The sequence below is a fragment of the Trachurus trachurus genome (genome assembly GCF_905171665.1).
Source record: "Trachurus trachurus genome assembly, chromosome: 14".
Taxonomy (NCBI): domain Eukaryota; kingdom Metazoa; phylum Chordata; class Actinopteri; order Carangiformes; family Carangidae; genus Trachurus; species Trachurus trachurus.
In genome coordinates, this window is record NC_139903.1 from 13,939,007 (window position 1) to 13,952,734 (window position 13,728).

Below are 13,728 nucleotides of genomic sequence, written 5' to 3' on the forward strand. Positions count from 1 at the left end.
GTTCTCGGGAAGCAAAGGGGCAAAAGTAGAAACTATTGATTTTTTTCTCTCTTTTTTCCCCTTATATATTCTGATCACAACAACATAAAACTGAATTTTAATCAGACTGATCTCTAAATAATGAACAACAACGCGTTGTTTTCTCAGTTCCGACGGTTTTTGAACGCACCGTTTTCTACAGGAAGTGACGTCACTTTGTTGTATCGGGTCTTCACTTTTGTCGTGTGGTAGCAGCAACGTGAGTATAATTACCCTTTATATAGCATATTTTCTGCCATTTGTTGAATTCATTTCGATGTATGTAACTTAATAAACACCTTTTATGGAGGTTGACGTCCTACCGTGTGTCTGCGATGTGAAATAGCTTCGTTTTCCGTTGTTAAACCTGGCTAGCATGCTAACAGCCTTGTTGCTGTAACTGGCTAACAGGCTAGTTTGTGTTTTGTACTCGATTATTCACCAATAACCATCTTGAAATATTTGAAACTGTGCCATACATGTGTCCCAAGGATATGTTGACTAGAAGATGGTAGTTTTACTTTATTTTGCGATCCAGTAAAACTCTTTCTTGCGTAATTTGTTGCGTGTCAGTGCTTGTTAGCCAGTTAGCCTGAATGTTTTTGTTATTTACTGTGACTTAACGAATCAAACTATTTTTCTCATCAGCTCAATAGTGTTGGTACTATAGTTGCACCAGTAAAGCGTGTGTTGGCTTGCAGCAGTCTTCTTTATTTTTTAACATAGTAAGGAAGAATATAAATTAAGATTAGGAGATGTGGAGACCTCTGCTTGCTCACCTTTCGTCTGTTTGTCACAGAGCCATCCAAGATGACTACAGCTGCAAGGCCGACGTTTGAGCCGGCAAGAGGAGGGAGAGGTAAAGGAGAAGGAGATTTGAGTGCTCTCTCCAAGCAGTACTCTAGCCGCGATCTTCCAGGTCACACCAAGATCAAATACAGGTCAGTAGATCAAATATGGAGCTGAGTTTCGGGGTTGTAATCATTGTGTAATTTAGCACATGTGCTAAATCCGGTGTATTTACTGTGGGTACTTTAGCACTCACTGTCCATTAATATGCATTGTCCCGACCAAATAAACTAATAAAGTAAAGTAAGTAAGTGTCACTGAGCACACTGCTTGTTAGCCAGGCACTCATTTACAAATGGTAAGATATCTTCTGAACTGTTCCTACTGCATCTTGAAGGTGGACACAAGCAAGATATTTGTGAATTTCTATTCATGTCTCCTCCTAATGCTCTCCCAACCTCAGGCAACCCACCCAGGATGCCCCCGAGGAGGTGCGTGCCCGTGACTTCCGCAGGGAGCTGGAGGAGAGGGAGCGTGTCGCTGCACGTGATAAGACCAGAGAGAGGGGACCAAGAGGTTGGTCTCCACGGATAATGCACACCCCTAATTTTGAATATGTTAAAGGGTTAGTTCACCCAAAATTCAAATCTCACTCATTTTCTCCTCACCTCCATGTCGACTAAGGGTTGGGAGAAGTTTCAGAGCCATCCGTGCCTTTTTGGATTTACAGGGGGGGGTCCGCGCAGCACTGCATTGCCATATGACGGTGGCGAACCGTCTCGTACGATTTACACTGACACCGGCAGAGCAGTGAACTGAGACACTGGGAGCTTCCGCTACAAACAAGCTTAAAATATAGACTTATTTAATTTTTTTCGGAACAATTTCTCATGTCGGGGCTTCAATACAAGAGGGACATTACAGACGAGCACTATGGAGGTATTTGGATGGTTTTTAGTGTTTTTTTGGACGAATAAAAGTGAACCCCGTTCACCGTCATATGGCAGTGCATTGTTGCGCCGAGACCCCCTGTAACTCCAAAAAGGCACAGAGGACTCTGAAACTTCTCCCAACCCTTAGTCGACATGGGGGTGAGTAGAAAATGAGTGAAGTTTGAACTTTGGGTGAACTATCCCTTTAATCTAAAGTGTCTATACCCAGTGGAAACAATTCAAAATGCACTCTCTAATTTCGCAGAGCACACCACATCATCATCATCTTCTTCATCATCATCTTCAAAGAGGCCCAGGCTGGATCAGATCCCAGCAGCCAACCTTGATGCAGATGACCCACTCACTGATGTAAGCACTTTGCAGCCTGAGACTTTGTGATTAGCCACTCACTGAGCTCCCTCACCCACTGATGCTCGTTTGTCTGCAGGATGATGAGGACGAGGACTCCGATGACGACAGCGACGACGACGACACCGCAGCTCTCCTGGCTGAACTGGAGAAGATCAAGAAGGAGCGCGCTGAAGAGCAAGAACGCAAAGTAAAGTGTCATTTCAGAGCAATTTTTGTTTGAACCTGCCGTCTCGCAGGAACGGCCCAATCAGCAAGCCAGAGCGTGAAATTAAAAGGAGACAAATGTTCTGCAGTTTTGCTCAGTGAATTTATATATTTTCTAATCTCAGGAGCGGGAGCAGAAGGCAGAGGAGGAGAGGATTCGCATGGAGAATATCTTGAGTGGCAATCCGTTGATTAACTTGGCTGGGCAACAACAACAGCAACAACAGCAGCAACAGATAACCCAGACTCAGAATTCATTCAGGGTTAAAAGAAGGTACCACACACACACTGATACATGCATGTAGACTTCCATTCAAAAGGTTTTAATAACCTCCATTTTTACAGTTGTAACTGTGTTTCACATCATCCATGAAATTGATACAGTTTTTCATTTTGTTGAGCTAAAGCGTTTGGAGTTTGAGGCTTAAATCCCTGCTGAAATTTTTAATAAAAACGGGACAAACTGGACTCTTTTGTCCAGGAGTGCATGAATAATATGAGTTTGTGTTTGAGGAAAATAAGTCACCCTGTGTTATCACTGATCATCAGTAGTGAACATGTTAATATCTTCCTAGGTGGGATGATGATGTTGTCTTCAAAAACTGCGCCAAAGGAGTGGACGAGGCACGGAAAGAGAAGCGCTTTGTCAACGATACGCTGCGCTCTGAGTTCCACAAGAAATTTATGGAGAAATATGTAAAGTAAAGGACTTGGTGTGTGATCATTTTTACTGCTTATCTCATTTTTCTGGTCCCATCCATATTGTTTTTAGCATTCAAGATCTAATGTATCAGCCTTTGTACAGTCAACTAGAAGAAATGGTGTAAATAAACGAGTTGATGAGTTACATCCTTTGAATGAAGCTCCAAACAAGGTGGTTTCAATTATAAAATGTGATTCAGCATCCTCCTTTGACTTTTGTAGGTTGTTCTTTTTTGTTTTGTTTTTCTTTTTTATCATTTATTTCAATAAACAAGGCATGTGACTGAAACATCTCTCAAGTTTCTCTGAGAAAGTTTGATGAGAATGAGCTGAAAACCAGATAACCCCACACAAGTCAGTAAGGGATGTTTAAGTTGTAAACCTGGATTTGAGAGGTACATTTGAACTAAATCTCACTCAGCAATGACTAAACAGTTGAAATCATTATGGCAGGTCCATAAGGAACATTTAGGATGTTTGTGATGGTGTTCATCACATACTTTAAGTCCAACACAAATGTACACAAGCAGGTTGACAGCTCCTCCATGTCAGTGTTGATACAGATTGATCCTCATGTGTCTGTGATTATCTCTGTAACTCACTCTAACATGTAACTCCTGAAGTTAAAGTCGTGGGTTTGATTCCCATGTTAACAAAGATCACACACCCCATGGCACTCTCACATTTTTTCCAAGGAAATTTTCTAGTTTATTTTACAGTATACGTATTACTCATAGCTATTACTCCAGCAACAAGTTGATAAACAGCCTATTAAGGAGGCTGTAAGGAGGTGTGGGATTAATGTAACTTTATGAAACACACATAACTTCATTAAGTTTTAGTTTTATTTATTTGCACCATTAAATCAAGGACAATTAAAAAAACAGAAATGAAACAAAAATAGTAAGTGCAGGAGTATGGAGGAATAAAGTGCCCTAATTAAATAAATAAATACACCATTAAATAATCAATTAAATGTGTCATAAATTAATTTAAATTGGAATTAAATATATAAATGTGTCATCAATTAATTCATTTATGTAAAAAACATTTAATTATTTCATGGTCCTCCATACAGGAGAGGTTAAAACCCGTTTATGGGCTCATACAAAATTCCTCCCTGAAAAATAGATTAAATTCAAAAACAATTCAGCAACAACAAAAGAAAGCAACACAAGTATCGTATTGATACTATATTTATTTATATGTATTCTTTTATTTACTATATGAAAACGTTTTTTGTTTTTTGTTTTTTATAATTTGACATAACCTCTCATAAATCACACAGAGGTCCGTGAACGCAGCATGCCTCCGGTGGCGATAACCAGCGGGGGGCGCTGTCTCCAGACCGGGATCCCTCTGACAAGCAGCCAGGGATTGGGAGGCTGCTGGGAAAAGATGGCAGCTTCCTTTTGTTTGTGCGGATTGACGGTGCTGTGAGAGAGGCTCTTTAAACTCTGTAGCTACAGACTGAACCGTCGCCACCTCGGGCTCCACACACACCGACTGTTGTTGTTGTCCGGACTCGAACCGGGAGACGATGGAGAAGAGCGGCAGCATCGACAGCCTGGGCTCGAAGCGCTCCTCCTCACGGCAGCCAAGTGTTGATTCATTGTCCAGGTAGCTAACTTGACTTAAACCCACCACAGCACGTCGCCCATTAACGAAACACACACAGCAAAGTTTCCAAACTAACAGGAGGTTATTAAACTACCTGAGAGTTTAGAGCTGGAGTTCACCTGTAAATCCTAACACACCTGTTTATAACAAGTGACTGGGCTGAAACAAACGAGCATTGACGCTGAGACAGTAAACTAGGGCAGTGTCAGTGGGTGTTGTCGTTATCGGTCGTTATTAATGTGTAACATATCAATAGGTTATTCGACTAAACTATGTTGTGAATAACAGCACAAATGTCAATAAGTGGTTACAGGGACAAGAGTTATTACATATTCGGTTTAGTTTGACCAGCAGCTTAAATTCCTTAACATAGTCTCATTATACTATAAGACAGTTTATTAATCCCACACATGGGACATTTGGTTGTTACAGTAGCATTTGTAACACACAAGGTAAAAAAAAAAGAAAAGAAAAGAAAAAAAAAGTCGAAGAATATAGAGATATAAAAACGATGGAAGACCAAAATGTTTCAGGAATAGTTATTTACAAGAATAGAATAACATTATACTGTGTTGGTAGTTGTATGGCATAAGAAAGTATTGCACAGTTTCATAACAACTGTAAACTGTGTGAATACAGCCTAAATAGTGGAATGAAGAAAAAAAAGATTGATTATTAATCAATCGATCTAGTAGTTATTTTCTCCAAAACGCCAGAAAATGATAGAAAATATACTCCGTGTGTATGCTTTGTCATCTGTGTTTTGAATATGTAAAACAGCAGTAGTAAATATTTGGTCAGTCTGACCAGTGGTTAAAGCCTATAATAAAATGTTGGATCTTCATTAGGAGACTAATGGTTTAAATAAATAATGGCTGAGCACTGATGCACTGAATAGAAACTTTTAGAAAGCACTGAAAACATATATTTTTATTTTATTTTATTTTTTATTTTTTATTTTATTTCATTCATTTGTCAAACATAAAAACAAAAAATAAAATAAACAGTGACAATACTGTAACTCTTGAATGAAAGGGGGTAGAAAGAAGTGAACTTATATTGTCTACCCCTTGTTACAAAGAATTAATTCACAAATTAGATAGTACCTACATGCAGTATAGACACATATATGAATTTACTGTCACATGCGCACATGCGCACATATACACATATACACATAAATAAATACATAAACACCAATATCTGTGTATAAATCCATACAAACAAAATTTTCACACCTACATGTACACACGCAGACACTTATGCACATGTATGTGTATACACCTTTACGTGTGGTTTTATTACATTTACACCAGGTCATATTTCTGAATCATGTTATGTTTAACAATTTTTTTAAATATACTGTTTGATCTTGCTTCTTTGGTTTCCTTGTTCAGACTGTTCCATAAACTGACTCCTCTCACAGAGATACAATGTTCCTTCAGTTTAGTTCTGAATCTCGGTTTGTTGAATATCTCTGTTCCCTTTAAATTATAATGACTTTCTCTTTTTACAAATCTTTTCTGGATTTTAGTTGGTAATATTTTTTTGTGAGCTTTAAACATTATTTGGAGTATACTATAGTCAACCAGATCCTGAAATTTCATCAAATGTAACTGAAGGAATATTGGATTTGTGTGTTCTCTATAATGCTTCCTACTAATTATCCTTATGGCTCTTTTTTGTAAAATGAAAACTGAATGTATAAATGAGACAACAACTTAAATGATCATTATTCCTTTTTTATTCCTTTTTTTTTAATCTTTTTTTTTTCTAATCTAATTTTTCAGCAGTACGTCCACCTCTCGCTCCGACCGGTCTGCCCAGGCCAAGCCGCCCTCTGCCATGTCCTCTGACTCTGTGTCCACGGCAGAGTTTTCCCCAGAGCTCAGGGTTTGTAGCCCTCTCATAGTTGCTGGCTGCTTTATTTAGCCAGTGATAATGACTGAAGCATGACTCTTCTCTTTTCTGTTCCCTCCAGGTCAAACCTAAAGCCGCTGCCAAGGTGCGTCATTACATACCACTCAATTAATAAAATCCAGTAACACCATAGGGCTGATCGATTATTGCACAAATTACAATCGTTGATGATTTGGATCCATATTTATGACATGGTCTCTCCAGACTTTATCTCCAAAGTTTCAGAATCTGCAAACATTTGAAGATCGACCAGTAATCAATAATCAGTTTATCCCACTTGCAGCCAAATGTTTAATTTAAAATAAAATTGGATAAATGCGCAGCCCTGATGGCTACCCTCACAAGGGACATGGTTTAGGACGACATGCTGCTCTACTTTCAGTCTAACCTCTGTCTGTTGTTTCCAGCCGGTGCTCAGAGATTCAGACAAAGAAGAACCACAGTTACTTCCTAATGAAACTGTGCAGGACATGGGTAGGTTTTCTCTTTGCATGAAAAGCAGAGCTGTGTTGTTATTGTTTTTTTCAGTAGTAGAGGAAGTTATAATATATTCGACCTGTTTGGTGAGTGAAGATTTTTACTCCTTGTTTTTTTCCCCCACAGCCCAAGACGTCACCTACTTCTGTCCTTTCACTGGAGCACTGAGGGGAACAGTGACCGTTACAAACTACCGGCTGTTCTTCAAATGCATGGACAGGGTATGTTTTGGTGGTGTTTAAAAAAAAAAAAAAGGATTCTTGGACACGCAGAGGGATTATTTTGTTTTGTTAAAGGGATAGTTCAACATTTTGGAAAATTGGCCCATTGCCATAATCCCTATAGTCATAGCAGTAGGTTTGTTACCTTTAATTGTCGGTGCAAGCTATTTTTAGAACGGCGGAGCAGAGCCACGAGCTGCTCAGAGCTACGCTACGGAGGCTAATGGGATTTCTTGGTTTCCCTCATCAAACTCATCAAATACACAATCCAACAACTCCAAAACGCTCTGGTGGACAAGTTGTGACCTGCACATTCACCACGCTATGAGATAATAACAGAAAGTTACGAGACTGAGTGGTTTTCAAGGACAATTCATGCAAACCATCTGATACGCATTCCCGTCGGGGGCAGTTTTTTAGCAAGTAGTCTGTGCATTTGGTTTTGCATGAATTTCCCTTGAAAACAACTCGGTCTCGTAACGTTCCGTTATTATCTCATAGCGTGGTGAATGTGCAGGTCACAACTTGTCCACCAGAGCGTTTTGGAGTTGTTGGATTGTGTATTTGATGAGTTTGATGAAGGAAACCAAGAAATCCCATTAGCCTCCGTAGCATAGCTCTGAGCAGCTTGTGGCTCTGCTCCGCCATTCTAAAAATAGTTTGCACCGACAAATTAAGGTAACAAACCTACTGCTATGACTATAGGGATTATGGCAATGGGCCAATTTGCCAAAATGTTGAACTATCCCTTTAATGTGTATTTGTTTTCTAGGAGCCAGCATTTGTACTCGACCTGCCCCTTGGGGTGGTGAGTCGTATAGAAAAGATTGGAAGTGCATCGAGCCGCGGGGATGTGTCCTATGGGCTTGTTTGCAAGGTGAGTAAGATGATGTGTTGAAATATTCTGCAATAACTCCATCGATGTCATTTGGCAGTTTAGATGTTCACAGTGCTAACTCACTCAGGACAGAGGACAGACTTCTTGTCATCCCAGCTGTGCAAACAGCGCAATCAAAGACTGTGTTATCATAATATGTCCCCAACAGCATAATAGGAAATAACTGTCACTGTATTTAGTGGCTTAATACCAGTGAAACTCATTTGTACGTAAAGCTGTTGACCCTCGAACTTCAACCATGACCTCTGTCTTTCTGCAGGACGTGCGTAATCTACGATTTGCACACAAACAGATGGAGGACACACTCAGGAAGTCCATTTTTGAAGTGCTGATAAAATTTGCGTATCCTGTTTCCAATGGGCTGGTGAGTAACCGTTTTCCGCATTGTCTCTGACACTGTAGCTCTGCACTGTCTCCATCCTGACACATTTATCTCCGACTCTCTGTAGCAAATCTTTGCCTTCGAGTACGGACAAGTCTTTCCTGAAAACGGATGGAAAGTGTACGACGCCGTCTCAGAGTACAAAAGACAGGTATTTGAAGATGACTGACTCTGATCAGTTAAATGTTAAAGGGATAGTTCAACATTTTGGCAAATTGGCCCATTGCCATAATCCCTATAGTCATAGCAGTAGGTTTGTTACCTTAATTTGTCGGTGCGAACTATTTTTAGAACGGCGGAGCAGAGCCACAAGCTGCTCAGAGCTACGCTACGGAGGCTCATGGTATTTCTTGGTTTCCCTCATCAAACTCATCAAATACACAATCCAACAACTCCAAAACGCTCTGATGGACAAGTTGTGACCTGCGCATTCACCACGCTATGAGATAATAACAGAACGTTACGAGACAGAGTTGTTTTAGAGGCAAATTCATGCAAAACAGCTGATGCACGTTCCTGTTGGGGGCAGTTTTTCAGCAAGCAGTCTCTGCATTTGCCTCGAAAACAACTCTGTCTCGTAACGTTCTGCTATTATCTCATAGCGTGGTGAATGCGCAGGTCACAACTTGTCTAGAGAGCCTTTTGGAGTTGTTGGATTGTGTATTTGATGAGTTTGATGAGGGAAACCAAGAAATCCCATTATCCTCCGTAGCTTAGCTCTGAGCAGCTCCATCGTTCTAAAAATAGCTTGCACCAACAATTAAAGGTAACAAACCTACTGCTAAAACTATAGGGATTATGGCAATGGGCCAATTTGCCAAAATGTTGAACTATCCCTTTAAAGGAATATTATTACATTGGTTCACTGTGTGTTTCTGGGAAGGGCATACCCAATGAAAGCTGGAGGATAACGAAAATAAACGATCACTACGAGATGTGTGACACCTACCCATCGACTCTGGCGGTGCCTGTCAACATACCTGATGAGGAGGTGAAGAGGGTGGCGGCCTTCAGAGCAAAGGGCCGGATACCTGTGAGTGATCAGCCTTCAGCATGGGTGTATTATCCTCTCCAGTGCAGATAGCTTCAGTGGTTTAGTGAGTGAAACTCTGCTCTACGCTCCCTCTGCAGGTTTTATCGTGGATCCATCCAGAGAGCCAAGCGACTGTGACGCGCTGCAGTCAGCCCATGGTCGGAGTCAACGGGAAGCGCAGCAAGGAGGATGAGAAATACCTCCAGGCGATCATGGATGCTAATGCTCAGTCCCATAAACTGTTCATTTTTGATGCCAGGCCCAGTGTCAATGCTGCTGCCAACAAGGTTTATTTTCTAAATCTGATTTCAAAAGTTATGCAAACTTCCACGATAGCATTTTAAATTTTTCATTGCTTCCTGTACTTTGAGATCAGAGGTAATACTCTTTGATAGGATGATGATACAGATAATGGAGCTGCCGGTGGAGGTTTAGATTTTGGTCGATCCAGTGCATCATTACAACCCGTCTGTTCCCTGCTACAGATGAAAGGTGGTGGATATGAAAGTGAGGACGCTTATCAAAATGCAGAGCTGGTTTTCCTGGATATTCATAACATCCATGTGATGAGAGAGTCGCTCCGCAAGCTGAAGGATGTGGTCTACCCCAACATCGAGGACTCCCACTGGCTCTCCAATCTGGAGTCCACTCACTGGCTTGAGCACATCAAGGTGAGTGTAATGACTTGTCACTAGAGGAATGAGGTGGAAAAATAGGAATTTCGTCTCCTCCTCGGACTCTTGACTGAGTTGTGTGTTGTTTGTAGCTGATCCTGGCAGGAGCGCTGCGAATTGCAGACAAGGTGGAGTCTGGGAAAACGTCGGTGGTCGTCCACTGCAGCGACGGTTGGGACCGAACGGCCCAGCTCACTTCCCTGGCCATGCTCATGCTGGACGGCTACTACCGCACCATTCGCGGCTTCGAGGTGCTGCTGGAGAAAGAGTGGCTGAGCTTCGGTCACCGTTTCCAGCTGGTAAACAACCTATCATACACTTTGTGGATATATAAACGTAATGTGGTGTCTTTTCTCCCTGCAACTCTGATTTGTCCTTTTTTTCTTTCAGCGAATCGGCCATGGCGATAAAAATCACACAGACGCAGACCGCTCACCTGTTTTTATTCAGTTCATCGACTGCGTGTGGCAGCTAACTCGTCAGGTTGGCAATAAATGCAGCTGAAATGTGAAAGAAGTCAGAATAACACGGTCTTTCCAGGATGATAACAAATCTGTTTTTGTCTCTGAAGTTTCCTGCAGCCTTTGAGTTTAACGAATACTTCCTGGTAACAATCCTGGAGCACTTGTACAGCTGCCTCTTTGGGACGTTCCTGTGTAACAGCGAACAGCAGAGGCTGAAGGAAGTAAGAGCGTGTCGTTCCTCTGATCATTTGTGATATTGTGCAAAACGAGAAATTTGGGAAATCGGAGCTCTGACAGCTTGATCTTTATTTTGCAGGAGATTCCCAAAAGGTCGGTGTCGTTGTGGTCTTATATCAACAGCCAGCTGGAGGAGTTTACCAATCCTCTCTATGTCAACTACTCCAACCATGTGCTGTTCCCTGTAGTCAGCCTACGCCACCTGGAGCTTTGGGTCGGCTACTACATCCGCTGGAACCCCCGCATGAGACCTCAGGCATGTGAAAGAGAGTCTGCGTCTCGTTCCCGGTTTGTCCTCCACTTCAGTGTTTCAGCTTGAGCTTTACACGTCGTCTTTTTCCTTCGTCAGGAACCTGTTCATCAGCGCTACAAGGAGCTGCTGGCGAAGCGCGCCGAGCTACAGAAGAGGGTGGACGAGCTACAGCGCGACGTGACCAATCGCTCGGCTTCCTCCTCCTCTGAGCGGGCGGGCTCCCCCACGCGCTCCATCACTCCAGTGCAGACTTTTGTTTGACCCAACTTGGCCCTCAAAACGTTTACAATAGCTGAATCCTACCTGTAAGAAGGTGCCATACAGCTGTGGCCACACCTGGCCCATGGAGGACCTGTGATCCAAACGGCCTCTTTGGGTGATAAACCATGTTACTACACTACCACCAAAAAGTCTGGTTGACCAGATACTGTATTTGCATCTCTCACAGGTCTTGTAGAATCTGCTTGCAACAAGCACATCTGTCTCCGACTGCTTGACTTCAGCCATATCATACTCCCCCTGCAAGGTCCAGGGGACATGTAGCCAGATTAGTGGGGACTGTTTAGCATATCGACCGACCTACAATCAGTGTAGATAGTATTTTGAAGTACACTAAAATATTACTCGGGTTAAATATGTATGCCTTATACATATCATAGGACACTCACTCCATTCCTTTACACTGCAACATCTGTTCAATCATGATTTGTTGAGCTAAAGCAATTGTGAAGATTTACTAGGCTGAAAATAATATTCTGAGGTCAAAACACTAGTTCTAACAACAACTAAAAGGCTTGGGAGGAGTTAAAGGGATACTTCACCCAAAATTGATAATTCACCAATTTTCTACTCACCGTCATGCCAAGGAAGGGTTCGGAGAACTTTCAGAGTCATCAAAACGCTTTAGGAGTTCCAGGGGGGGTCCGGCTGGCAACGGATTTTCATATAATGGCGGCGGATTGTGCTCACTTTTGAATCGTCCAAAACACACACTATCAAACATCCAAATACCTCCATACTGCTCGTCCGTACTGAACCTGGAACTACGAAAGCGTTTTGATGACTCAAAAGTTCTCCAAACCCTTCCTTGGCATGACGGTGAGTAGAAAATTGGTGAATTATCGATTTTGGATGAAGTATCCCTTTAAATACTGATTAAAAAAAAAAAAGTAGTTTAAGGGCTGTAATGTTAGCTTATTCTAATGTTAAATAATAGTCATAGAGTGCATTAAAAAAAAGTCGGTGACTTGTCCTCACAAGTCAGTGCTTTTAGATTGTCGTGACCAAATCAAACTTTTTTTTTTTACACACATAGTATATGAATGGATAGTGTCATATTACATTCCTGTCATTGCGTGGTTTAAGTTTTGTAACTAGTCAACGTTATTTATTACTCTTTAGTCCAAACTCGTATTTATGGCTCACACACACACACACACACACACTGTCATACGTTCATTAGAAATGTTCCCATGCAATCTTAATAACACTGCACAGAATATGCAATATTTCATCAGCCCTGGTTAACAGTCATATCTCACAATGTGGCACTTCTTGCAGATGCTTTTTTTTAAAAGATAGTATCAGCCAAAAAAAAAAAAACGTTTTAATAGGCATCAAAAGGTGTAGCTACTAATAAAATAATCCTTGGGTGTTTTTTGTTTTTTTTTAGTTTAATAAATCTGAATGAATATCTGTGCCTTGAGAGAGTCACAAGAGAATAGTGTGGTGCAAGCTTTGTAATTGCCAAGGTTAAACGCTAAAAACAGTGTTAGTTAGCCTTTTCACTGTGTATGTGAATACTTGCAATAAACGCAGGACTCAGCTTCAAGGAGTCAGTATGGTTTGTTGTTACATTAGCATGGTGTAAACACAATACACTCCAGTCAGATGCTTGGCTTTAGCTTTTAGTGTTTGAAAAGAGACTCCAATGACATAAGCAATAATTATCTCTTCTTTTGAGCAAGGTCTTCCCATAAAGTACAAGATAAAGAGTGCCTTTTAATGTCAATTAGGAAATTATAAAAGTCTGTAATTCTCATGCCTAAATATCTAAATATAAGTTAGCTTGCCATAACTTGGATTTAACTGTATATTAAATTATTCTCCCTTTAAGATGTAAAGCTACTAAAGTGGCCATTTTCCCTCATAGTTTAAGTGAGGCTGCAATGATGTATGTGCATACTTCAAAACTTATTTTTAGGCAACAGCGATATCAAACTGTATTAAAAATGACTAATTAATAAAAGTGCTGATACAATGAAACTTTTGTGAGTTTTTTTTTCAGTGTTTCAAGGAAATACACTGGTTGTAAATCATCCTGGCCAAATAGAAATTATTATTCAACCTTTTTTTTTTTTACTGGGAGCACAGTGGCCCCCTAACTAGGAGCACAAATCAACTTTTCATTCATGATCCTCATACACCTTGGTCTGCCATCTGTAATGACCATGACAGAGTCCAGATTCTTTCAAAAAACAGCAAATTTACTGGTTGCACATGTGCAAGTAGATGAAAACATTTACTTGCACT

The 13,728-nt window shown here is 41.0% G+C and overlaps 2 protein-coding genes across 3 annotated transcripts; both read left to right on the forward strand.

Moving 5' to 3' along the window:
- Positions 1 to 188: 188 nt before the first annotated feature.
- cwc15 (CWC15 spliceosome associated protein homolog) lies at positions 189 to 3,285 on the forward strand. The gene is made up of 7 exons (XM_083986560.1): positions 189 to 238; positions 818 to 959; positions 1,271 to 1,383; positions 2,005 to 2,108; positions 2,188 to 2,298; positions 2,441 to 2,589; positions 2,891 to 3,285. The coding sequence occupies exons 2-7, from the start codon at positions 829 to 831 to the stop codon at positions 3,018 to 3,020; spliced, it is 738 nt and encodes a 245-aa protein (XP_083842686.1). The 5' UTR covers positions 189 to 238; positions 818 to 828; the 3' UTR covers positions 3,021 to 3,285.
- Positions 3,286 to 4,401: 1,116 nt separating this feature from the next.
- On the forward strand, positions 4,402 to 13,383 carry mtmr2 (myotubularin related protein 2). 2 transcript variants are annotated; one of them, XM_083986215.1, is made up of 16 exons: positions 4,402 to 4,637; positions 6,428 to 6,530; positions 6,619 to 6,642; positions 6,965 to 7,031; positions 7,161 to 7,255; positions 8,028 to 8,132; positions 8,413 to 8,517; positions 8,603 to 8,686; positions 9,419 to 9,568; positions 9,667 to 9,855; positions 10,054 to 10,239; positions 10,335 to 10,541; positions 10,633 to 10,725; positions 10,814 to 10,927; positions 11,023 to 11,199; positions 11,293 to 13,383. In XM_083986215.1, exons 1-16 carry the CDS (start codon positions 4,558 to 4,560, stop codon positions 11,455 to 11,457), a joined length of 1,944 nt encoding a protein of 647 aa, XP_083842341.1. In that variant the 5' UTR covers positions 4,402 to 4,557; the 3' UTR covers positions 11,458 to 13,383. The 2 variants fall into 2 exon arrangements, with proteins under 2 accessions (XP_083842341.1, XP_083842340.1); XM_083986214.1 differs by having other exon boundaries at positions 4,414 to 4,637; positions 6,431 to 6,530.
- Positions 13,384 to 13,728: the final 345 nt, after the last annotated feature.